At 46.3% G+C, this 26863-nt stretch overlaps 1 protein-coding gene across 1 annotated transcript in view; it reads left to right on the top strand.

The window, feature by feature from the left end:
- The window catches only part of TNFRSF11A (TNF receptor superfamily member 11a), a 295198-nt gene that overhangs the window by 171022 nt on the left and 97313 nt on the right, over positions 1-26863 (top strand). The window contains exon 7 of the mRNA XM_086965397.1: positions 18584-18694. Coding sequence (XP_086821523.1) covers positions 18584-18694 — 111 coding nt within the window. The remainder of the gene's footprint in view (positions 1-18583; positions 18695-26863) is intronic.

Genomic DNA, 26863 nt, shown 5'->3' with positions numbered 1-26863 from the left:
ACATTATCCAGTGAAAGAAACACCTAGTAATGATCTATTGGGTAGTACACTTATTTAGATCCTTTACACTACCATTAATAGAGAGATTTAAAAAAATGGAACTTCAGTTGGGGACACTAGAACAAATAATTGGGGGAAACAGAGGTGTAACTAAGGACACACCAAAGCCTACACTAGTGTCCTCGAACCCTCCTGTCCAAAAGGAAGCTATTCCTAACAGTCAAACTAAATCCAACCCTCTGAAACCATTGCCTCCCAAAATACCACGCCAAAACATCAAAAGCAGGGATAAAGAGGGTCAGACAGGAGGGAAACTTAATCTCCCGGGAAATGTGCAAAATATGAAAGACCTTCAAAACCCTGTCAGGGTAATGCAGACCAAAAGGCATAGAGTAGAACTGCCACCTGAAGCAGTTCCGCTCGTTGTGGTTCTTACGAGAGTTCCACCACTAGAGGAGGGTAAGAGAGAATATTATCACCAGCTAAAAAATAAAGCTATGTTTTGGCTTAAACAAAATCGTCCACTTCCCCCAAACTTAAATGGTGAAATCCTAAATGTAAGGTGTCTCTCTTGGTTGGGACATAGAATAAAAGATTTAACGGGTGATATCATTGTAATTAATTTCAGAGACCATAGGGCAGTCAGATATATTTTAAATTGGCCCCTAGAGAATGGTACCAATGGCATCACACCTCGTGAATTGACTTATTTTTATCCCAGACCTGTAATGGCACCCACTAACAATTCTAGGGTCCTATCTCGATATCAGGATGATAGCTTTCTACCTGTTTATAACCGCTATGCAGCTTTAGCAGGTATGGAGGGAGTGGACAGACTTTCTCCCCTGGACACAGTGAAGGACGGGGGAAATGGGGAACAATTATATCTGTCCTCAGATCTAAGGGAAAGAGCAGAGTTCTCTCCATCACATAATTTGGGCGAAACAGAGAAACACTTAGACCAATTGGTAGAAGATGATGTACCATTGAAGAATAAAAGCCTAATTCTAGCCCCTCCTATGCAATTGTGCAAACCAATATTAACATTACCACTAGAAGTCAAGTTGAATAATACCCGTGATTTAAAAATACTTAGTTGGAACATAGCGGGTCTTGAACCTAGACTGGCGGACAAAGACTGGGTTGAACTAATCTCAAGTTATGATATAATAATGTTTCAAGAAACTTGGGCACCTTATGATTTGAATGTTAGTGGGTTCCACTGCTATAATATAGCGGCTCGCAAATCGCATTTTGGCCGCGCAGTCGAAGGACTGTTTGTTGGTTTTAGCATTATGGCTGGGGGGAAACATAGGATTATTAACACGGAGAGCCCCAATATACAAGCTATTGAATATACAGGCAGGCTCCTTTTGTTTTGATAAACTTTTATAACAATGATTTAATTCGATCCCAAACAGGAATTTTCTAGCGCTCACTAAATTAATTTCTAAATTAGAGGATAGCTGGGGCAAAAGTGAAGAACTTGACATTATTTTAGGTGGTGATTTCAATGCCCAGCTCCCAAATATTAATTGGCAAGAAAAACAAAGGGAGGGGGATCCGGTAAACCAGAGGGGCCAAGAATTGAAAAGTTTGTTAGATGAGCATATTCTGACGAATATTATGGATTCTGGCCAGAAGATCTCGCTACAGCAAGTACCTATGCACAGAGGTCGAGCTAGTACCTCTATTTTAATTTTATTTTTGTCTCCCCTGGTATGGCAGACCGTATAATAGCAACAGGTGTTGTAGGTTCAAAATTTGGGATCATAATCCAGTAACAGTAACTAAGAGGTTAGACCCCGACCTGTTTTCTGTGTGACACAAGGAGCTAGAGACATAAGTGTAACCACAGATAAACTAAGGTTGAAATGGAAAGGGATAGATAAAGCTGGATTTACAAAGTCGTTGTTAACGAAAGAACAGATATCAATAGACCGTTGTTTAGATTCTACAACTGATGGTCAGGTTATTATTTCCTGTTTTAGCAGAATATGCTCTACAGTTACAACCCTGTTATCTGTACCAGCAGGCCTAGGCCCAAAAGACCCTAGTTGGTTTGATAATAACTGCTCTGTGGCTAATAGGAATTTACATAAGGCTCTTTCAGTGATTCCCAGAATTAGGGCGAATGTGAGTGCAGCGAGGAAAATATACAAACTAGCTGTAGAGAAACGGAGAGCCACACTTTTGGGCGAACGTTTGAAGTCCCTGTCTGAAACTGTGGAAGGGAAGCTAAGTAAATTATTCTGGCCCGCAGTTAAAGAACTCCGAAATATGGGTCAACAACTCACCCCGATTAGCTGCACCATCGCCAGCGAAACTTGGGAATGCCTCTTCACTGAATAGCGAGAATAGCGAGGATATAAACGATTTTGAGGCATCTCATAACTTAAACTTTAACTTGGGAGAAGTGGAAGAAGCAATTGCCCAGAGTCTCGGAAATAAAGCCCCTGACCCAGATGGGCTACCCATAGACCTTATCAAATGGCAACCGGGTCTATGGGCTCCAATACTGGTGAATGTTTTTAATAGTCTTCCTAAAGCCAAAATGCCAGAAACTTGGGGTACTAGCATAATAGTCCCCATACATAAGAAAGGAGACAGGTCTGATCCCATGAATTACAGGCCTATCTCATTGTTAGATAACTCTCTAAAAATTTTAGATCGTGTTATCTATAATAGGCTTACTACATGGATAGAAGACAGTGGGATCCTGTCTTTATGCCAACTAGGATAGGGTCGGTACGGTTGAACAATGCCTCAACTTGAAACTAATTATTGATAAATATAACATTGCACAATCGGTTCCTATTTATTTAGCGTTTATGGACCTGTTTTCAGCTTTTGATTTTGTTAACAGGTCCAAACTTTGGTCCATTCTATTGAAGTATGGTCTGGATACTGCTCTGGTTCACTTTTTAGCTTTTCTACATACAGAACCAAAATCCAGAGTGAGAATAGGTATGGGTGGAGAATTATCAGGAACAAGTAATATAGGTAGAGGAGTCAGGCAGGAGTGCGTTTTAGCACCCTTGTTCTTCATAATCTATATATATTTTTTCCAGATCCCTTGGTTTCTGCACAGTCATGATGAAAATGGTCCTGATGAAGGCAGCTTAAGCTGCCGAAACGCGCGTAGACCTGCGACGGGAGCCTTAAGTGACATCTTGGCCCAACTCTTTTTAGCGTTGTCATCTTGCTAAAATAGTAATTCAGTTCCTTTTCACCATCCTAGTTTGGAGTTTGAGTGTGGTATGATTGTTAGCACGTGAGTGTGTTGAGAGACATGGGTGTTACCAAGGGTTATTATTAAATAATTTTGTATGTTGTATATAGAATTTTTTTCTGTTGTAGATATTCATGATTTAACTGTACTTGTCCTGAAATTTTTGATATGAATTGAAAAATGTATGTCTTGTGAATTCTGATTGATAACAGAACTCATATGAATTGAAAGATAAAAAGAGAAAAATAAATTTTTACACGTTTTGAATAAATTCAGTATTTTTCTATCTTTTGTCACCTGATTAGATATTTATAAACTTAGTTGCATAATTGAATTAGTAGGCCACCGCAGGAACGTTTTCACATTAGAATTGTTGCTTGTTCCCCTCTGTTCCTGGGCCACAACTTATTTTTTTGAGGGGGTCCCTTCTTACATGCAGCTTTCACATATGACCACAGTATAGACATAGATACTTGCCCTAAAGTTTTGAGGTCTTCACCCGGCAGGTCATTTTTCCAGCTCTCTGAGAATGGATTCAGCCTTTCCTCCCCGGTCTTGATCAACTGCCAGTACCATGCTGCTACCTCTTTCCGCATTGTAGATCTTGTACAGATCCCATTCACCAGATCACGATTCCCTACTGTCTCTTTCCCTATCGATTTTATCCAGCTCAAGATCTGATAATATTTGAATTTTGAAACCAAGTTGTTTGATAGTTCAGAGAGGCACTGCCATGGAATCAGATCATTGTCCACAATTAACTGCCCCCACTTAAGTATCCATGATTACGTAGGGGAAGTGCAAGTGCATCCAGTAGGCATACTGGCGTGCCTGGAGAATGCCATACAGGTGCTTCATCATTATAGTAAATTATGCGTAGCAATGCCCTCACCTGGGACCAAACTCTGGTTGCAGCTAGGAGAATTTTCAACCTAACCTTCTTAAAGAATTTAGGGTGGCCAAACTTTAAGAGGAAGAAGTCAGCTTGAGTCCTATGGATAGCTGTTAAAGCCTTAAAAAGTGGGGAGAAGGCCGAGCTGTTTTTTAATAGTTGGCGTGAATTTTTCAGGTGGAAAGCACAGTAATATATATATATAGATAGATCCGGGCACAGTAATATATATATATATATAGATCCGGGGTGGCTATGCCACCATGGGCTTATTTACTCTTAAGCTTCTTCTGAGAGATTCTTGGGTTTTTCCTGCCCCAGATAAAAGAGGAGAATAGCCCCTGTCCTTTTCTAAACCAAACTTTGGAGAATTCTAATGGAATGGAATCAAATAAAAAAGTGAATTTAGGTAAAATTGACATTTTAAGCAGGTTAGACCTACCCAGGATAGAGAGTGGAAGGGTCTCCCATGCCTGTAGCTGTTGCCTCGCGCTGATAGTTGTTTTATCGAAGTTCACCTGAGCTATCTTGTCTATGTTTTCAACTATTTGGACCCCAAGGTATCTTATTTGATGTTTTAAGAGATCGCTCTTGTAGGGGGTGTTCCATGTCATTAGCTCTGTTTTCTGCTGGTTAATTAAGTAACCAGACACTTTCCTGAAGTTCTCCAGATGCTCCCATATCTTGGGGAGTGAGTGCTCTAATTTCCCCGTCATGATCATGAGGTCATCGGCATATAGACCTACTTACTTTTCCCAGCCTTTACACCTAAAGGGGTAAATGGTCTGGGTAGGTCTTAATTTGCATGCTAGTGGTTCAGTATACATGTTGAACAAAAGGGCAGATAGGGGACAGCCCTGTCAGGTCCCTCTGGAGATTTTAATTTATTTTGTTAGGTTACCATTTACTAGTACCCTGGCAGATGGGTTTTTGTACAGGGCCCTCACTGCTGCTACATGTGTTTCTCCTAGGTTAAAACCCTGGATCACTTTGATAAGAAAGCGCCAGCTGACCCTATATAAACCTTTTGCAGCGTCGAAAGTCATAATTGTGAGTGGGATCTCATATAAATTTACCAGGTCAATTGCTCTAATAAGATCATGGGTTAATTTGTGTAGATTCGTCCCCTTCATGAAGCCCTTCAGATCCTGCTACTTTGTCCAATCTTTTAGTTAGTATCTGGGTATATATTTTATGGTCACAGTTCAGAAGGGAAAAAGGTCTGTACGATTCACAAACTCGTGGGTCTTTATTTGGTTTCAAAATGATGATAATAGTGGCTTTGTTCCAGGACGAGGGGAGTTTCAAAGCAGGTGTAGAAGCTGAAATAAATAGTTGGAGAATAAATGGTGCTAATTCTTCTTTGAGAATATTATATATTTTGTTCGGAATAGAATCAGGACCCGCAGCTTTTCCTTTCTTTAGGGTTTTATTGGTCTGTAAAACTTCTTCTAGTGTAATTGGGTTACTCAGGTTATCTCTATCAGAGTCTGGTAATGTGGGGACTTGTAAGCCTGAGAGAAAAGCTTCAATATGCTTTTTGCTCTGGATTAGTCTCCGGAATAGAGATTTCGGAAAAAACGAGCAGAGGCCTCCTCAATCTCTGTGTCCTCTGAGGTGGTTCTACCAGTGGCTGGGCACTCAAGACTCTTCACCATATTCCTGATGTGGTCCGCTTTGGCTTTCCACGTGAGGAATTTGCCACATCCCTCTCCATACTCATGGTGAGTCAGCCTACTTGCTACCCATTTTCTTTTAGTTATTGCTTCTAGGTGATCCGCTAACTCGTTTTTTGCCATGGATAGTTTTTGTATATTGTTTGGGTCATTTGGCGCATGGTCTAGTGCCGCCTGCTTTAAAAGTATTGTTGCTTCTAACGTTTTGATTTCCTCCATCATTTTTTTGTTTTGAGCTATTGAGAGAGAGGTTAATAAGCCTCTCAAGAGGCTTTATATGTATCCCAAACTATGTGAAGAGATGCGGAATTTGTAATAATTAAAAATAATTCTTTTGTATCTTTTTTTAACCTATCAATAACTAGTGGTTTGGGAAGTATTGTGCGATTTAGTGTCCATCTACACGGGGGGAGACTCTTACGTGAAGCAATTTCCAAGAAGACAGCTGAGTGATCGGACAAATGTTGTGGACGATGAGTAAAGTTAAACGTGTCCTTACTGGTGGTATGATCTACTAGGAAGAAGTCAATCCAAGATCGATGACCACATTTTTTGTTGTGGAAGGTAACATTTCCCCCTGATGTCCCAGAGTTGTGTCTTTTTGCTCCCCAAATATCCAGAAGTCCTGTGTCTGACGTTAATTGTTTCAAAACGTTTCATGTAACCCCTTCAGCTCTTTTAGACGTCGTGCATGGGATCCAGGACTACATTAAAATCCCCTCCCACTTTAATGGGATTGTTTACGTCTACTAGGGGAAGAAAGAAAGATTGTATGTGGGTCGGGTCATCCATGTTAGGACCATAGTAGCCCCAAAAGGTAAACCAAGAGCTGTTGATTTTTGCCCTGGCAATTACCCACCTACCATGTAAATCTACAGTGACATTCCCAAGGATTGCTTGAGTTGTTTTTTAAAGATAAAGCGACTCCTTTCGTGGGAGAAGTCTGCGTTGTATTTTATTTTCATTTCTGTACCCACCCCCTGCACCCTGGGGAACCCTCCCTCAACTCTGGAGGCATACTGGGGTACCTCCATTTCGGACTCTCTCCTACTCGAGACGTACAAAAGGATTTAATCATTTCTCAATTGGATGTGCTCTTAATCTGGTCGATCCAGGAACTAACTTTGTCAGGGGCCCTGAAGTTATACATTTTATTTTTCCACATGACCTTCAGGGAGGGGGGGAATTGTAATTTTGCAGTGGCATCCAGGCTCTTCAGTTCTTGTATATGTCTTCCTAGTTCCCACTGCCTGTCCTGTGTGGTACGTGAAATGTCTGACCTGATGTGGAAAGACCAGTCCCCCTTGTTGTATACTTCCTTTCTTAGACCCTGTGCTAGAATTTTCTCCTTGATTCAGTAAGTTTTGAAGTTTACTAGAATTGTTCTGGGATTTTGTTTTCCAGGCCTTTTAGTGAAGGGATCTCAATGGACTCTTTGGATGTCATTTTCCAGGGACTGTTTCTCAATCTCTGTATGAAGCTGGTTTAGGAGATTGATAACAAAGGACCTTATGTCTCCTCCCTCAAGATCTTCTGGGATATTTAAGATCCTAATATTGTTCTTTCTGGTGTTGTTCTCTAAACATTCGAGCTTGTCTGCCCGTAGTCTATCTTTCGGATTTAATCTCAGGATCTCCAATGTGTTTTTCTCTACTTGTTATGAGAGGCCTTCTACTTCTGCTTCCACTACTTCTATTCTTCCCATTATTTTGTAAAGTTTTAGTTCTAGTGTTTCGCAAATCCCTTGGATCTTTTGCTGATTGTTCTCCGATACAGCGAATTTCTCTCTCAACTCTGATATCAGGGTAGATAGCCTAAGGTAGATAGCCTAGTCTAGATAGCCGAGTCTCGGTGGAGGAGTGCTTTGAAGGGCTGGAACCTAAACCTTGCTCTCTCAGACCCTCTCCCTGCTCAGGCGTTTGACTCTGTAGGGTGTTCGAGCTATGAATTCGCCTGGGACATGGGCTAAGGCCAGGGCTGAGGTTAGTTGAACCTTGTTGAGTTGAGCCTTGTTCTGGAACATTTGTAATTTGGGCCGAAATTAGCATAGGCTTGGTTTCTGCTAATGGAGAAAATCTATTTTCCAGTGAGATGATGTTGCTTCCTGCCTCTATTCCCTTGCAACTACTCTTGTATTTGTAAGGTCACCAACACTGTCTGGAACTTATGAGTAAGGCTAGCGCTATTCTCAAGAGTATAAGCAATGGGAGCAGTGGAGTCAGTGGAAACTTGAGTGTGTGCCTGTGCTTGTACCTTAAAATATGTACGCAAAGAAGGGGTAACCTGAGAACTGGCCAATTTATTTTGTTTACTTTGTTTGCCTTTCATTACTTTTTTCCCCTTCTGTGGATGGCAGTGTATCTGCTTGCAGCTTTTTCTTTTGCGACGGTGAACCAGATATTGTAGATTTTAGGCGGGGCTGCAGTTAATAGGGTAGATGCTTCAGGTGGAACCTCAGTAGGAGACAGGTCCTGCTCCCAAAGACCTCTGCTCCCTAATGTGTGTCTATTCAGTTTGTTGTTCTGATTAGTGTTTTTTCCTGATACCTCCGACTCTTCCGGCTCTCCCGTCCCCCCTGGGGTATGCAGTACTCTACGGTCGCCCTCGCCCCCTTGGAGTTTGTCCTGTGCCCCTTTCCTCCTCCTCCTTACCGGGGTCATTGAGGGGGACCTCGCATCACCTGAAGCTTTGCAGCTGCTATCTCCCCGCTCCTTCTCCCTGTCGTAAACTGCCGAAGCGAGGAAAGAGCTCCTGCCTCCCTGAAACCCGACAATCAGTAGCGCAGCATCCGCCCCGTTTCTGCCTCGTGGCGGGCTGACTTCTTCTGCTGCTACCGCGGGTCATCGTTCATGGTCTTACTCCGTCAGAAAGAGGACCCCAAGGGAGACCGAGAGGGTAGCAAAAACAGAAGCCGAGGAGAAACCCTTTGTCTAACTACTGCACAGTGCTTGCCCCTGTGTCGATACGGCTACCTCCAAACAGCGTAAGCATGCTTTTTCTGTCAAGAGTGGAGAGAGTCCGCGACCGCTCTAACTAGCGGCCGCCATGTTCCCCCAGTTTGCTGTTGGGTTGCTATGTTTTTATCAAAGGTACTTCACAATAGGGATCAGTTGAATAGCCTGGAAATTAAATTTACTTAACTACCTTCCCCCATGCGATTAATACTCACAATGCACATGACTTGTTTCTTTGTCTGCTGAGAGAAGGTATCTGTAAAGCACTGAAAGGTAAAGGAGCTCGACCATCTCTGCCCCGCCCATATTGAGGGTAATGGAAGGCCATGAAGTATCTCATTGAACAACAGTAAAAGATACAGTACCCAGACTGTCTGTTTGTTTTTAAACAAATCCCCTGGGATCCTATCCAGCCCGGGCGCCTTATTAGGTTGTAATTTTGCTAGGGCTAATAGAACCTCGACACTTATAAATGGGGGTGTTTCCTGTATTAATTCCGAGTTAAAATAACAATGGGATGAATTACTATCAGAAGGAGGAGGGGACGAACCAGAGTACATTTTTTTTAATATAGAAACCATGATTGTTCGTCAATGTTAGAATCAATATCTGTCCTTCCCTCGGATTTCCTGGTGTGAATCAGGTTCCAAAATGATCTGGCATCCTTAAGTTCTAGGGCGGCCTGCCATCTATCATCCTCCCAGGCCAATTTAGCTTTTTTATTTATTCTTCTAAAATCAGCCCTGGCATCCCTAATGCGAACCCTGTCACTCCCCTTGAGTGCACAGAGCAATGCCTTTTTAGCTACCCTGCAATCCCTACTATATCAGGATTTTTTATTAAACCGGATTTCTGTTTTTGCGAACTGACATTGGAAAAGAAAAACTCAGCTAAAATCTGAACCATTTCCGTGTGTATTTCCCCGAAATTGGTTAAGGGGGCCATGTTTAATCTATTTTCAGTTAGGCCACTAACCTTTTCCAATAGAGGAATGACGCTTGTATAAAGCTTAGACAAAATGTCTGGAGACTGGTTGATTTTGACCCACCTTATACGCCTACCTGCAAGTGCCACTTCTAGACTATTACATTGCACAGACTCTTGACTGGTACCGACTCCCACAAGCTGGAAATCCAGATTCATAATTAGTGGGTTGTGGTCACTTTCAAGGCGTGCATTGTCTCTAAAGTCAGTCACATGATGCCAAAGTTCCACACCAAGCATTAAGTAGTCGATTATTGATGATACATCTCCTGTCCTGAATGTGGGATTACCCGGACTATCTCCATTAAACCTCCCATTACATGCTCTTAGTGAGTAAGTCAGTGTTAGGGTTGTTAACTGCAAGACGAGAGGTGTCCAGCCCCTAGTGGGATAACTATTAGGAGGGGGAATTGACCATACTAAATCCTCTTCGGAGCTTATGGGTTTTGTCATCCCTTTAAGTGGCTCATAGTGACAATTAAAATCCCCCTCAATAATGAGGTGGATGTCACCCACAAGTGTGCAGAGGAAGTCTGCCAGAGAATCTATAGTTGGGGAGGTGGCCCCATATTTTACTGGCCTCGAGTAGACGTTAACAACAGCTAGTCTAGGGAGATTACTGTGTATCAGGTGGATGCACATAATATCGGGGGAGTGTGTGTCTATCCGCCTTATTTTGAAACCCAAATGGGTGCCTACCCATATACAGAGTCCTCCTGATGGTCTACCCATGGGCCCCTTGGACACTACTTCGCAATATGCCACATATTCTGCTCTATACTGAGGATCAGTTGCCCACGTTTCCTGAAATAAGCAGATCTCATGTCCATCAATGAAGGCCCCCCCGTCCGGTTGGTCCATTTTGGACACCAGACCTGCAATATTCCAGGATAAAATTCTAAGGCCTCCTACGTCTAGACTTTTCTCCCGTTGGGGGCTTATCTCATGCATCTCAGCCAGACCTTGTATAGCAGTTTCACTATCTCCCCTAGATCCCTGGTCTAGCGCAGGATCTTCACAACTGGGCACATTAGTTCTTGTGGAATTCTCCCCCACATCAGCTGGGTTGGGCCACAGTATTAAGTCATCCAAAGCCGTCCCCTCGTCTATGTTTGGCACAATTCAGGGCAATAGCCCCCCTCCCTGGACCCCGCTAGATATTGTTTTTTGAATTGGCATAACATGCCTATTAGTGGGCGTGGGGGTTAGTCAGTCTACCAAATCCAGTCCACTGAATCTATTACTAAGTGGGACCATGAATTGCAAACCGTTGTATCCAACCCTATTCCCTTCTTGCTGGTCATAATTAGACAGTTGTTTTAGGGGGCAATAAAAGTGGCTAAGGTTCTAGGCCTGATAGTTGTGCCTGTGGATCTCAACGGCCATGCACATACGTGGCTCACGGCTCTCGGGTCCCTAAAATTTACAACGATGCAATCCCCCGCTTCATTTTTGGGTCGGTTCCCCACCCAGCTCACTCTCCTCACACACAGTATCAGGCTATGAACTTCACCCGGGTGGGGTCTGTTGGTGTTTAGCCACTGAATCGTTTTACATTTAAGTGTTTCAGACTTCCCCTGTTCCAGTTCTGGCACCCCCGTCAATATTACCACATATGGCGGACAGTCTGGAGGAATATCCAAATGGGACTGGTTAGTCTTTGCAACCATCCCATTATTAATTTGTTGGCCAGACATGGGCTTTCTTTGTATACTTAAAGCCCCCAGGGTCCTACCCTCGCGATCCCGCTCCAGAGTCCCAACATTTGTGGGCTCAGGCTCAGGTGCGGGTATATTATTCACATTAACCCCTACATCCCTTACAACACTTGGGGCCATTACTTGCACTTTCTCGTTAGGAATAACTCTAACAAGCCCCCCCACTATCCTCGGGTCCCTCCTTCAAAATAACATTTGATCTATCAAGATTTGCTATAGTACTCTTGATAGTGTCCACATTAGACAGCATCATTCCTTCAATTTTGTCCAGCTTGTTTATAATGTGCATTAATCGTTTTAAAAATGGTTTCAAAGACGAAGTAATGAGACCACCAATTGGGATCCTCTATGTGAAAAAGTCTTGTGTCAGAGTCAATCACCTTTGATGTACTGGCCGCAACATTGCTATCTTGGACTATTTGAATGGCGGAAGAGTCCAGTGTGAAATGAAATGAAATGAAAAATTATAGCGCGTAACTACCCCGAGGCCTCGCAGCGCTTTGACGGATTACTGTGGCGAGGTACAGGGTAGGTTAACACGCTTTTGCAAACAGGTGGGTTTTCAGAGCTTTCCTGAATGCCATCCGGTTATTATTCTCTCTGAGATCCAGAGGGAGAGAATTCCAGATTCTCGCAGCAGTGTGCGAGAATGAAATCTTGAACTGATCACTCCTGCGCTAGCGCTCTGGGTGATAACACTGTTTTTGTATAGCTGCAAGTGTTTTTAAAGTACGTTCTTGTGTTTTTAAAAATATTGCTGTTGCTGCTAAAATCTAATTGTGCACTGACTCCCCGGTCCACCACAGCGATTTAGGCTGTTTGTTGTGGAGGGAGAACAGAGCGCTCATACTTCCTGGTGGTGCTGATACTCGGCGGCCATCTTACTAGGTTGACGCTCCAGTCTTTCTCGAGCCCTGACTACATAGGCTCCCAGCGCTGACGCGCCGAGTAAATCTCGAACTGATCACTCCTGCGCTAGTGCTCTGGGTGACAACACCGTTTTTGTATAGCTGCAAGTGTTTTTAAAGTACGTTCTTGTGTTTTTAAAAATATTGCTGTTGCTGCTAAAATCTAATTGTGCGCTGACTCCCCGGTCCACCGCAGCGATTTAGGCTGTTTGTTGTGGAGGGAGAACAGAGCGCTCATACTTCCTGGTGGTGCCAATACTCGGCGGCCATCTTACTAGGTTGACGCTCCAGTCTTCCTCGAGCCCTGACTACATAGGCTCCCAGCGCTGACGCGCCGAGTAAATCTTGAACTGATCACTCCTGCGCTAGCGCTCTGGGTGACAACACCGTTTTTGTATAGCTGCAAGTGTTTTTAAAGTACGTTCTTGTGTTTTTAAAAATATTGCTGTTGCTGCTAAAATCTAATTGTGCGCTGACTCCCCGGTCCACCGCAGCGATTTAGGCTGTTTGTTGTGGAGGGAGAACAGAGCGCTCATACTTCCTGGTGGTGCCAATACTCGGCGGCCATCTTACTAGGTTGACGCTCCAGTCTTCCTCGAGCCCTGACTACATAGGCTCCCAGTGCTGACGCGCCGAGTAAATCTTGAACTGATCACTCCTGCGCTAGCGCTATGGGTGACAACACCGTTTTTGTATAGCTGCAAGTGTTTTTAAAGTACGTTCTTGTGTTTTTAAAAATATTGCTGTTGCTGCTAAAATCTAATTGTGCGCTGACTCCCTGGTCCACCGCAGCGATTTAGGCTGTTTGTGGTGGAGGGAGAACAGAGCGCTCATACTTCCTGGTGGTGCCAATACTCGGCGACCATCTAACTAGGTTGACGCTCAAGTCTTACTCGAGCCCAATCTACATAAGACTCCTGTTCCGCCGCGCAGCGTGAGTGCCGTAGACACGCCGAAGAGGCGCCTAAGAGAAGCCAGTCTGCGCCAGTCCGCGTCCAGACGTGCCCAGTTCCCTGTCCCTGCCCGGCACTATGGTAGGAAATCGCCTCATTTACAGCGCCTCCTCCCTGCATGCTCTACGACCCATCGCCAACCCTCTATGTTTACATTCGGTCCTTCCCATTAACACGAAGGCCCTTTGCAAAACATGTAACTGGGGTCTGTCTATCACAAGTACAGTGCAACACCCCCCCATGCACAAGTGGAGGATGTTCCTTCTTAACTGTCGGTCGCTGCCTAAGCATTGTACTGAACTGGCCATGCTGATAGAGGAGCATAACCCTTACGTCCTCTTTCTAACAGAGACGTGGCTCCAGCTGGAAACAGATCCTGCTACGGTATGGGCCACCCCCCAGGGCTACACTCTAAAGCGACTGGATCGCAAGACAGGCAGAGGTGGAGGGCTGGCCATCATTTACAGAGATAACTACAGATGCCGTGTCACTCCCTTCACCACGCCAGTCTGTGAGAGCTTACACTTCACTCTCGAATTCACCCCCACCACCACCTTTTCAGGCATTCTAGTCTATCGACCGCCTGGTACCCTTAGCGACTTCGTCACAAATATGACGGATGTAGCTGCCAACCTAGTGCTCACCTCGGCAAATCTTACCCTGCTGGGCGACCTGAATTTGCATCTGGACGATCCGCTTGATTCAGCAGCCAACAGTCTTCGACTGAATCTTCAAGCCATTGATCTGCTCCAGAAAGGTTTTCACTCAACACATACCAAGGGGCATCTCCTAGATCACATTTATAGTAATCTGGACAGCCTAAATGTCGAGTTACTCATACCACTGCCTTGGACCGATCACTTCTTAATACCCTTTCTATGGTCCACGAGCACCCCCCCCCCCCATCCCAGAAAATCATAACAAACACTGGGGGAGAAAATGGGTCTCGCTCCCCTTTCCCAAGTGGAAATCGGTGCTTACCGAACACCTATCTCCGAAGGTGACAAACCCCAACATAGCCACTGCCAATTTCGACAACTGGATTCTTAAGACCCTTGACCAAGTTCTCCCGAAGGAATCTCTGCACTCGATAAAAAGATCTAAAGTTGCCCCCTGGTACTACCCCGCCCTCAGAACAATGAAACAATCCTGCTGTAAACTAGAGAGAGCTTGGAGACAGGAGCACTCACAACCAAAGAAAGCAGAGTATAGAGCCGCAATCAAGTTATATAAAAATGAACTGAAATCTGCACAAGCCCAATTTTATGATTCCAAAATCAACCTAGCTGCAAACTCCCCCAAAGAAATCTTTAAAATTGCCAAGTCTCTTATCTCCCTCCCCCCCGAGCGTCTGTCACCTGACGGTGCGCAAGCCCGATGTAATAACCTAGCCACCTTCTTCTCCCAGAAGATCCAGGCCATTTATTCTTCATTCGCCACTGGTAGAAGTGATTCGGAGACTACCACCGTCACAAACTCTGAACTTTCAGTTCCCTGTTCAGTTGACGAGTTCCCTCTCTTAGACTCCACCTCATTAGACAAAATGATCCCCAAAGTCACTTCGGGATCTCCTAATGATCCAGCACCCCCGCAGACCCTCACTAAGGTCATTGATGCCATTCGCCCGGTCATCCTAGATGTCCTTAACTCCTCCATCACCTCTAGCTCTGTCCCAGCTCCGTGGAAATGTGCGATGGTTAAAGCCCTTTTAAAAAAGCCTACCTTAGATCAGAACAACTTGGCCAACTTTCGCCCAATTTCCTTACTCCCCTGGATGAGCAAGCTGCTTGAGAGGCACATTAATAACATCCTAGTAGATTATTTAGAATCTAACAATCTGCTATGTTCCTCTCAGACGGGATTCCGCCCTCAACACGGAACCGAAACTGCTCTTCTAGCAGTGACGGAAGAAACAAGATCTGTGCTGGACCGGGGAGGGAAAGCAGCCATCACATTATTAGACCTCAGTGCCGCGTTCGACACTGTTAACCATGCCACACTATTACATCGTCTGAAGGGCATGGGCATGTCGGGCGCAGCCCTGGAATGGCTGACCTCCTTCCTGGACGAGCGCTTCTTCCAGGTGTTCGAGGGTGAGGTAATCTCCTCCAGCAACCACTCAGCTGTGGGGTTCCCCCCAGGGCTCTGCCCTAAGCCCCACACTTTTTAATGTCTACATGAGACCTCTAGCAGAGATAGTCCATCCCTTCGGTGTGCGTATTGTCACCTACGCGGACGATACCCAATTGGTGGTCTCTCTAGACCACACTGAGGGGTCGTCCAACACCCTGGGCCCCTGTCTAGAGGCTGTAGCTAAGTGGATGCAATCCTCCTGTCTCAGACTTAACGCGGAGAAGACGGAGATTATGCTGCTGGGCAACTCTGCGCCGACCACTCTGGCCTCCATCTGGCCCACATGTCTTGGCGCTCCTCCTCCCCCTAAACCTCAGATAAAGAGCCTTGGAATTTGGCTCGATAAAGAGCTATACTTCTCTGTCCAGGCCACAAGAACGGCATCCACGTGTGTCGGGCTAATGAGAATGCTCCGGAAAGTGCTCACTCTGCTTCCATTCCAGGCGAGGAGAATCATGGTTCAGGCCCTGATACTCTCCCACCTGGATTACGGAAATGCCTTGTATCTAGGAGCCCCGGCAGCAGTGACCAACAGACTCCAGGTACTCAAAACTGCTTTGCCCGACTACTATTCAACATTCCTCGTTGGCAGTCAGCCAAGAAGGCCCTAAAAGAACTGCACTGGCTCCCAGTGGCTGCTAGAGTACATTTTAAGGCCATGTGCATTGTGCACAAATCCTTCCATCGAACAGGTCCTGCCATCCTGTTTCCCCTAGTTATGCCCCACACTCCTTCCAGAGCCCTCCGTTCCGGTGCATTGCATCTAGCAACCACAACTAAAATCAACAAGGCCCGATGGGGCGGCCGTGTAGCATCATTATTGCTTTTACTTGGCTTAAACGCTTTTGCATTCCTCCCCTTCTGATGTGTGCCTCCATGTTTCCTCTTCGGGATTGCTTCCGATGACTTCTCTGGGGGTGGCAGTTTAGGCCTTAGGGTATCCATTGCACGAGTGGCAGGGCCTCTAGGCAGGTCTGGTGTGATGTCGTTAGTGGGAGAAACTGAGTGCGCCTGCACCCCTACCAGATTAATTTCAGCATTCACAACATGCAAATCACCGCAACCTTTTGTTTGGGGCGGATGTCCAACGAGAGGTGCCTTTCAGTTATAGCGATCTCGTGTTCAAGGACAGAGTAAGCTCTCGTGTTGAATTGGTCCAATGTGCCAGCCACATATCCAACGCTATTAACCTTCCTCCCCCTTTTCTCCTAGGCAGGCATCTTTATCAACAGTCTGTGACAGAGTATGTACCGCTTGCTCCTACCTTGTCTTGAAGCAAAGTCAGGAATACAGTAGTTGTTAAAGGGGTGGCACAGCCCAGCCTCCCCCGGTCTCCAACGGGCTCAAACGGGCCCGGCCTTGGCCCGGGCTTCTCCCGGCGGAGACCACGGCTTCCTAAAGTACTTCCGGTGTAAGGAAGAGAGGCGAGGCGGTCTCCTGACAGTCCCCGCGGCTCTCTGGGGCTTCAAGTCCCGGCAAAAGTCCAGCAAACAGCAACAGCCAAGTGCGCAGCGTCTCCCGCAAAGCGGGAGACGCAAGGAGTTTTAATAGTGCCCGGTGTGAGGAAGAGAGGCGGGGCGGTCACCTGACGGCCTCCACGGCTCTCTAGAGCTTCGAGTCCCGGCAAAAGTCCAGCAAACAGCAACAGCCAAGTGAGAGATGTGATTTGGCAGGAGCATAGCAGAGGCCCTTGTAGTCCATGTGGTCTGGAAATCTCCACTTGTCATGGGAACATCCTATTCAACCTAAGGCCTGTGAATATCTTTGAGATATGGGAGACCACATGGCATTCTGCAGGGGCCTCTTCATTGTGCGTTACGCCGCTGTGTCCCGGTAACAGGATCGGTGCTCTCACTGCATTTGGCAGTAATCGCATGATCAACAAATGTTGAAATTGACTAATTGAACCCCCTTACTGGTGCAATACATACCTAGCCAACTCTAAGCCATGCCAGCAGTGCATGCAATTTGAAGGCTTACACAATCCATTTTCAAATGTAAGAAAATGTCCCCAAGAGTAATGCTAAAACCCTTCACAGCCCAAAACGATACTTGAACTGAAAAGAAATACAACATATTTCACCATGTAATAGGGAGTCAACTGTACTTAAGCGTGCATTTGTCATGAAATGTGAGTTACTGTGGACAAGAATGAGGCAACTGCGATTGTGGAATGGTGTGGTGGCACAGACTGGTATATTTTGATGTAAGCTACATTTATAAGACCAGTGGATACCCTCACAAATACCGTATTTGGCTAGATTTAGAGTTTGACAGACAGTGTCCTTCCGAACCAAGACATTTCACCACCTTCCATATTTAGGGTGGATAGTGTGATGTAGATGAAGGTTTGTTTATTGTATGAACAGTGGAGCTCGCTGTAGTAAAATTTGAGATTTAGATTATATTGTGCACTAAGGGGAGCTTTCTGGTTCTTGACAGAGAAAAAAAAAATAATGACCCCCACACCTAGTGAAAGATCTCCCCTGGCTAATAGGGTCATTAGTTATTTGTTTTTTTCCATAATAAACTCCCACTTTGTGAGTCAGTTATTGAAAAAACAAAACATTGTGAAACTTTGGTGAATGGCCCTCAAAACTGAGAGTGGTCGTCCACCAAACTTTTTGTACCTTTATATGAACTGCCATGACGGTGGTTCCTATCAAGGTACGGAGATCATCGCTGAGCTGGTGGTGATCTCTGAATTTGCTGCACTGTAATCCATCAGTGTGACAGATGTTGTGTCCGCCTCCACCCTGACAGAGTGTACTCCATCTGCCAAACTCGAAATCAGGCCCTATGGTTTTTGGGGGGTTCAATGGAACAATTCAGCATAACGGTGCTGTGAGTGTTCTCAGCAGCCCAATACATGCATGCTGTTGGTGTAAGCTTATCCTTCTATCCAATTATAAGTTGATTTACAAGGAAAATTCTGGCATGCCATTACTACTATAATTATTTCGGTGAGGTGAATATAATCTATGAAAATGCCAATAAAATCGCTTTTAAAATGCTTGAAATAAATGTGATTGACTTTAGTAAAATGTCGAACTACATTAGCTAAGAGCCGCACAATTCCAGGATGTACATCGGCTTGCTGTCTTTCACATATTTTTCCTCTTTTCCCTTACAGATGGAGATGCACTTGTCCACATTTTGATTGTTTTGCTTCTTTTTGCCACGGTGGCATCAGCAAGTATTGTGGTCCTCATTTGCTGCAGGAAGCGAGTTAAAACGTTGACAGGTACAGTGCACAACTCTTAACATTTTAAAAGTAATTATAGAATGTCTTTACTCTTTTGTGTGTGTATATATACATATACACACACACATACACACACACACCCACACACACACACACACACACACAATTCGTGCAATTGATCTGGGGTGTCTGGGGACCCAAGGAAGTCCCTGAAACAACCAAAGAAGCGGGACTACCACTTTCACACATCCCCCCTTTGCCAGTTACATCTACGCTCACTATAGGCTTCATTATGTCCTGCTGGGAATATGTTCTCAGCGATTGTGCATGCTGATGCTGGGAGCTGTAGTTGTGACATTCAGGACTACAGCAAACCCGAAAACATCGAATCAGGACCAGCTGAATTCCCACCAATGGGAATGTTGCAGACTTTTCAAAGGAGGGGTGTGTAAATCTCCCAGTATCAGCGGCATCAGAAGAAGGCAAACCTGAAACGCGTTATGCCACAAGCTGTTATTCAAATTGGACTTCCTACAAATCCACGCTGTGTCCTCTAGCACTTGCAACTCAAGTGTTTCTCCTTTTGACATATCTATAATGATATATATATATATATAAATATATGTGATCAAGCATCTTTTCGAGGCACAACGCGTCATGGCGGACACGCTGGCATAAATAAATTAAACACTTTGCACCAGCAACTCAAGGGTCTGCTCTTCGTCATTGGGTACTTTATATGAAGGATTTTCTTTGGATGACGATTATTCGGATATATATATATATATATATATATATATATATATATATATATATATATATATATATATATATATATATATATATATATATATATATATATATATATATATATATATATATATATATATCCAAAGTTTCTCCGTAGTTAAAGAAGAAATGCGGGACACCCAAGGCTTCTGTGCTGGTATTTTTATTTCAAGCAGACAGAAAAGGTCTCACGACGCGTTTCACCACTTAAGGCTTGATCACGCTCGCCTCAAATGTGCTGCCAGCCATTTTTAAACCCACAACACCCACGTGCATAGACATCTATGCGCGAAAAGGCGGACATGTTATAGTGTAACGAACATAATTGTCATTTCATCAAAAACGTACTTCTGTGTATGGAAATAACGGTATTAACATTACAAAATTAATGTCATTGTGTGATTACCGACAGAAGACAATTTTTACGTGAAATTCACAAAAAAGAAAATCATATGCAAATAACATTGTTATATCACCAAGTATATGTTCGTTAGAGTAATATCTACATTGACGACTCTAATCTAAACAGAATAGTTTATAATGTGGATATGTATTAATAACACTTCTCGTAGGATCAATATTATAACCACTTTTCGCCATTTATAATGGTTGGATGTACAATAGTATCATAATGTCCATAGCCCACTTGGGCGGAATGCAAACACTTGACACAGAAACGCAGCGTTCATACTTTGAAATACGCCGATATTGTTTATTTGACTGTGCACATATGTATATATTCGCTATGGCAACTACAGAGCCAATGAGAACACTGCTCTTAGATAAGCGATCTATGACAAGCATGGTTGCATTCACAAGCGCAGCGACCATAACGAGGCGTTTTCTGTGTAAATATTAGATTAGAGTCGTCAATGTAGATATTACTCTAACGAACATATACTTGGTGATATAACAATGTTATTTGCATATGATTTTCTTTTTTGTGAATTTCACGTAAAAATTGTCTTCTGTCGGTAATCACACAATGATATTAATTTTGTAATGTTAATACGGTTATTTCTATGCACAGAAGTACGTTTTTGATGAAATGACAATTATGTTCGTTACACTATAACATGTCCGCCTTTTCGCGCATTGATGTCTATGCACGTGGGTGTTGTGGGTTTAAAAATGGCTGGCAGCACATTTGAGGCGAGCGTGATCAAGCCTTAAGTGGTGAAACGCGTCGTGAGACCTTTTCTGTCTGCTTGAAATAAAAATACCAGCACAGAAGCCTTGGGTGTCCCGCATTTCTTCTTTAACTACGGAGAAACTTTGGATATAGATTGCGTGCCAGCCGGTGGCCTGGTGGGACCGCCCTCTGACAGCCTGACATGTTGACCGGCGCTTGTGGAGAGAAAAAAATTAAATAAAATAAAAATATATATATATCTATACTACTATTATAAAGAGTGAACTTGCACCTTTAGGCAAGGTAAGCTCGGTAACCACAGCGCCAATCTCCACACCCGATACACCGTTGAAATCGGCAGGGTGTGTAGATGGTCATAGGCTTTAAAATTTTTAAAAATAAACGTTATATAAAAAGTTACATTTTTACAAAAAGTAGTTCCCCCAAAGTAGCGCCGGCCGCGACTGTGCGTCGTCACGTCAGGAGGAGGGGAGGAGCAGCGTCCCAGGAGCGGCGGACATGGTGCGCAGGGGAGGAGCGGTGAAGTGAGGCCAGCGGCGGAGCGGAGAGGCGGATATGGCGCGGGGAGGAGCGGCGGCGGACAGGTGGTGAGTGGCAGAGCGGTGGAGCGGAGAAATATGGCCCGCGGTGTGAGCGGCAGAGGCAAGGTAAGAATCCGGGGCAGCCAGGGTCGGGGCGGGCGGGCGGGTGGGGCACGGGCTGCTGGGGAATGTCAGGGCAGGCGGGGGTAGGGGAAGCCAGCATTTCAGGTTTGCGTGCTCTCCCGCCCCGGCCCCCGCCCGCCACAACATTGTCCGGGACACAGACAATGTCGTGGCAGGCGGGGGCCTGGGCGGGAGAGCATGCAAACCTGAAATGCAGCCCCCAGCCCCCTTCTACCCCAGGCAACGCTGGGGCGGGCTGCTAGTATATATATATATATATATATATATATATATATATATATATATATATATATATATATATATATATATATATATATATATATATATATATATATATATATATATATACATATATATGTATCTGTCCGCCTTCCTGTCGGGGGCCGGTACCGTCCGCCACAAGGGCGGAGGAACAGTGCCCCCAATTAGGATGCAACCGCCACAGTGGCGGTGCATCCCGCACTTTTAACATTGCGGTGGACGGTACTTAAAGCACCGGCCGCCGCAATGTGAAAAATGCTTGTTGTGCGTTTCACAGCACAACATGACAGGCACCGCGCGGTGCCTGCCATGTTGTGCTGTGAAATGCAGGGGGGTACCATAGGTACCCCCCATGCGCACCCCCCCACCCCCCCTTCACCCTGGGGGGCCACAACGGGCCCCCAAATCAGGAACCGTATGTCTTTTCGTGGCATTGACGCCACAGAAAGGCATTCCTCCCAGGCCATCCTAATATGGCTTTCGGTGTCTGATAGACACCATGACCATATCAGGCCGGTCTTCCCCTCCGCCACGGTCCCCCCGCCATTGTAATATGGCGGGGGAAGAAAGGTGGCGGACGGGCAAGGATGGCGGACGGATCGCCACGCCTGCATGGCGGTGGCGATCTGTCCGCCATCCTAATTGACCCCATAGTTAGGACCTAGTTTCCATAGGAAATCCGCAATATTCTATTTGGAATAACTTTGGCGTCGGTTGACTATTCTTCGCGAAATTCTCCAAGAAGATGGCCTGCTCCGCTCCACTCCTATCCTGAAAGTTTCGGGGTGATTTGTCAAGCGGGGGCCGAGAAAAAAGGGGGGTCCCAAAACTTGTTTTCCCCATGCAATTTTCCATAGGGACCTTTAAGATGGGCTACAGCTCGAACTGCTGAACGGAATTACACCAAATTTGGCAAAAGGGTAGAGTTTGGTTTGCAGATGACGCTTTTTGTTAAATGGTGTAAATCCGTGAAGTAGTTCCTGAGAAAATCAAAAGTAAAATCATAGATATATCTATAGACGAAGTAGCGTCTGAGGATTATACGCGTACCTTTAAGAGCACAAGCTGCGTGCTAATTGGCTGTCAACTGTCTGTCAACACTCGAAACCAGGAAGTGTTGGCAGCCATTTTGTGTCTCGGTAGAACCGAGGCACAAGAAAACTGAAAACCAAGTGCGCAAAAGGCGCAAAGGAGACAGGGTAGAAACACCCTGACCCCCTAGGTCTGCTCAGGGGGTCCCACAAGGACCCCCAAGGCCCAAATTATTATTATTTTTTTAATTGCGGGATTTGCGTAGGGTACTTGTATCCCGGAAAAAAAAACAAAGCCAGAGAAATTTGTAATTAGCCCCCGGGGGGGAGCAAGTCGCGGGGGCAATGTGTTTTATTATAATGGGGGGCCCCCTGCAGCCCCGGGGACCACCACCCCCAGGGTTTATTTCTTTTTATAATAATGGGCCCCCAGCCCCGGGGCCCACCACCCCGGGGCTTTTACATTACGTATGCGGGGGGCTCACGGCCCCCCCACAGCCCCGGGGACCGCCACCCCCGGGGCTTCTTCTAAAAAAACAAATTAAAAAAACCTGTGTGGGTGGGGCTCAAGCCCCCCCACACACCCCGGGGACAGCCTCCTCCCCGGGGCACTACATTTGTAAATTGGGGGGTCCGTGACGGGCCCCCCAGCCCCGGGGGCCACCACCCCGGGCTTTTAAATGTTAAATGGAGCCTTGTGGTGCCCTGGGAACCGCCACCCCCCAGGGCCGGCTCCTGCAGTGTCCCGGGGTGCCCACCCCCGGTACACTGTAGTTTGCTATGGTAGGGCGGGAGCCTCGTGGCTTCCGCCCTACCATAGCAAACTGCTTTGGTTTTTGGAAGAGAGAGCAGGAAACCAAAGCCGATTGCTTTTCTGCATGGGGAGCAGCATGTTAGCTGATCCCCATGCAGACAAGCAATGCCGGCTCCCGCAGGAGGCGCGGAGCCGGCAGGGACCGTGGGGGGGCTTGGGGAAAGGACGCAAATGGTAACCCGCCCCCGTCCGAGTTCAAGTGATACATGAACCTGCACCCCGCCGGCCGCCATTTTGCGAAAGCTGCAGAGTCCTGCCCCGGGGTAAACTCCGGGTTATCCATCAGGGGTGTGAGAGGCGACGGGAATGAGGTGAGCTCATGCTTGATGTTAGTACTATCCCATACCTCCATAGGAACCCTGGTAATGTATGATGCGTATAGGTTGGGGGTCTATGTTGCTGACGGAGAAAGGGGATCTCCTGAAGTGGACGGCCCGCCACCGCCTGATCTTGAAAAAGCCAATGCTTCTCCGACTCCCACCTGCTCCACCCCACAAGATAGCGCAGCTGGGCAGCCTGAAAATAGAGAAGCAAATCTGTGAAGCCGAGACCCCCCGTCTTGGGGGGAAGCATTGCGAGCCGGAGCTTCATCCGTGTTTTTTTACCATTCCAGATAAACTGAGCCAGTTCGGACTGAGTCTGACGGATCCAGCCCGCTGGGGGCCGCAAAGGAATGGGTTGGAATAAATAAAGATTCTGAGGAAGGATCATCATTTTTACTGCCGCAACCTTCCCCAACCAGGATAAGGGGAAGTGCCTCCATCTCCCCAGCTCGTGCCTGATTTTCTGGTGTAGCCACGTATAGTTAATATGAACCGTATTGGGAAGTGTAGGAGCCAGCTGAATACCCAAGTACGGGATAACTTCAGTCGACCATTGGAAGGGAAAGGCCCCCTGCAAAAATTCTCGTGTAGGCCCGTCCAAGGCCAGGTCGAGTGCCACAGACTTGCTCATATTGACCTTAAAGCTAGCCGCTTGTGCAAACGCATCGAGGGACTCGAGACATGCCAGTAGGGACTCCCTCGGATCGGACAGAGAGAGTAGCACATCATCTGCATACAGACTTATGGTATGTGTATCACTGCCGAATTTGATTCTCTGTACCTTCGGATGAAGCCTCAGTCTCGGCGCCAAAGGCTCCATATATAGAGCAAAGAGCAGGGGCGACAATGGGCACCCCTGTCTTGCACCCCGTTCAATAGCAAATCAAGGAGAGGTGCAGCCATTAACTTGTACCGTTGCGGTTGGAAATTTATAGCAGTTCAGGACAAATTTACGGAATTTCTCCCCCATGCCCGCCTTCACCAGTACCCGCTCGAAATAGGGCCAATGAACCCGATCAAATGCCTTTTCGCCGTCTATCGCCAGCAACATAAATTCCACGGCTGTACGTGTGGTTTTCTCCACAAAGTGCAGGACCCTCTTGATGTTGTCAGAGGTTTGGCGTTCCGGGATAAACCCGGCCTGAGCTGGGTCAATCAGACCACTCATAAAAGGTGCAAACCTTGCCGCTAATATGCCTGTATAGAGCATAAGGTCAACATTAAGAAGAAATATAGGGCGGTACACTCCACATTGTGAGTGATCTTTCCCTGGCATGGGAATGATGGAAATGGTAGCGTCCAGCAAATCTCTAGGAATCGCACCTGGCTCCGAAAATGAGTTAAAAAGGGCTGTCAAGAGTGGGGCTACTTGTAGACAGACGTCTTATAAAAGCTTGCGGAAAAGCTATCAGGGCCAGACGCCTTTGCCAGCTTAAGACGAGAAATAGCCTGCTCCTGTGTGAGTGCGGGAAGAGGGATGGAGGCAAGGAAGGATTCCCCTACAGATGGCTCAACGGCGGACCCAGCATACAGAGTGGCATAAAAATCGCTAAAGGCAGCGGCAATAGCAGTGTCCTCTGTGACGTGTCCACCTCCCTGCGGGAGGATCTCCTGCACAGTCTGCCACTGTCTTGCCTCGCGCAGTTTGTGACCTAACAAGCGCCCACACCGATCTGTGTGGTTAAGCCACAAAGCGGCATATTTTGCCCGGTCTTGGTCTAACGCTGCCAACTGGTGTCGTATGGCCTCGAATTGTTTCCAGACCCGGGGGGGCCCCGTTCGCTTGTGCATTTGTTCTAGCTCCTTCGTCTGTCGTGTAAGCTTCTCCCTCTTACGCGCACGCTCGACATTATCTGCCACCGATATCGTAATGAGCTCACCCCGTAGCACTGCCTTTAGCGCTGCCCATTGTGTTGCCAGCGTAGTGTCAGTATTGCCATTATGTTCGAGGTAATCCGTTATAACCCCTTTGAGTCGAGTCACCACCTCCTTACGGTGTGGAAGCGTTTCACGCAATCGCCAGCTCTGCGCCACATGCACAACAGGTGGCAGGGAAAACACAGTGGTCACTGGCACATGCTCCGAAAGGGACGCAGCACCTATATCCACACTGGTTGTGAGTGCCTGAAGTCAAGGGGATGCAAGTAAATAATCTAAGCGCGCATACGTTTTGTGTGCATTAGAGTAATAGGTGTATTCCCTGTTACCAGGATGAGAGCAACGCCACAGATCCTTCAAACCCACCTCCAGCAAACGGGCTAACCCTTCCGCAGAGAGCGCTCCTGCCTGAGAGGTACGCTGACATGACCTATCCAAGGTGTTATCGAAAACCAAATTGAGATCCCCACCCAGTATGACATGGCGGTCTCGTGTATTGGAAGCCTCACTAGCTGCAAGGTGAAAAAAATTCTCCTGACCCTCATTGGGGGCGTACACAGAGCCTATGGTAAACAGCGAAGCGCCTAAGGAGAACCTGTCCGTCAATACCCTCCCCTTTATTTCCGCCCTCTTCTGCAGAACCTTAACCCGAAATCTCTGGGCTACTAGGATCGCGACACAAGCGGTTGTGGTGGCAGCGGAGGAGAAAAACTGCAATGGGAAACTACGGGACTTGAGACGCTGGCAATCTCTCTGTAATAAATGATTCTCCTGTAGGAGACAAATATCGGCCTGCAAATGCTCTAGTAAGGAAAGGTTCACCGGGTTGTTCAACCCCCTTACATTTAACGTAAGGACTTTGAGTTCAGTGTCAGGCATTACACTCTAGGAACCATAATGCGCCCATAGAACATGGCTGTCTGCGAATGAAGTAAACGAGCCAGACCTTGCGCCTGAGGTCAGTCATGGACCGGGCCCCGGAACCTCCCAGCGGTGCTGTGTGGACTAGGAACAGACAAACCCTCCCCCCAACTACCCCACCCCAACAAAAACCCCAAAACAAAACAAGTAGTACATATTCAAATTGCCCTTCATCCACAGATGACCGGAAAAATAGTGTAGCGGGGTAGTCCATGCAACCCTCAGCAGCTCCCCCTCCCGCCGACGACCCCAAAAGCAAGAAAAAATAGACAAGCAGCTGTGGGTAATTCGCATAAATCAGCCGGTCTGGGGTGGGTTAGTGTCCGAGGCGGCCGCCTCAACTGCAGCTCTTTAGCCCTCTGCGATCACGGCT

The sequence above is a fragment of the Lissotriton vulgaris genome, chromosome 4_1, assembly GCF_964263255.1.
Source record: "Lissotriton vulgaris chromosome 4_1, aLisVul1.2, whole genome shotgun sequence".
Taxonomy (NCBI): Eukaryota; Metazoa; Chordata; class Amphibia; order Caudata; family Salamandridae; genus Lissotriton; species Lissotriton vulgaris.
Note: the sequence above shows the minus strand (reverse complement) of the source record. Positions and strands in the feature narration are given on the sequence as shown.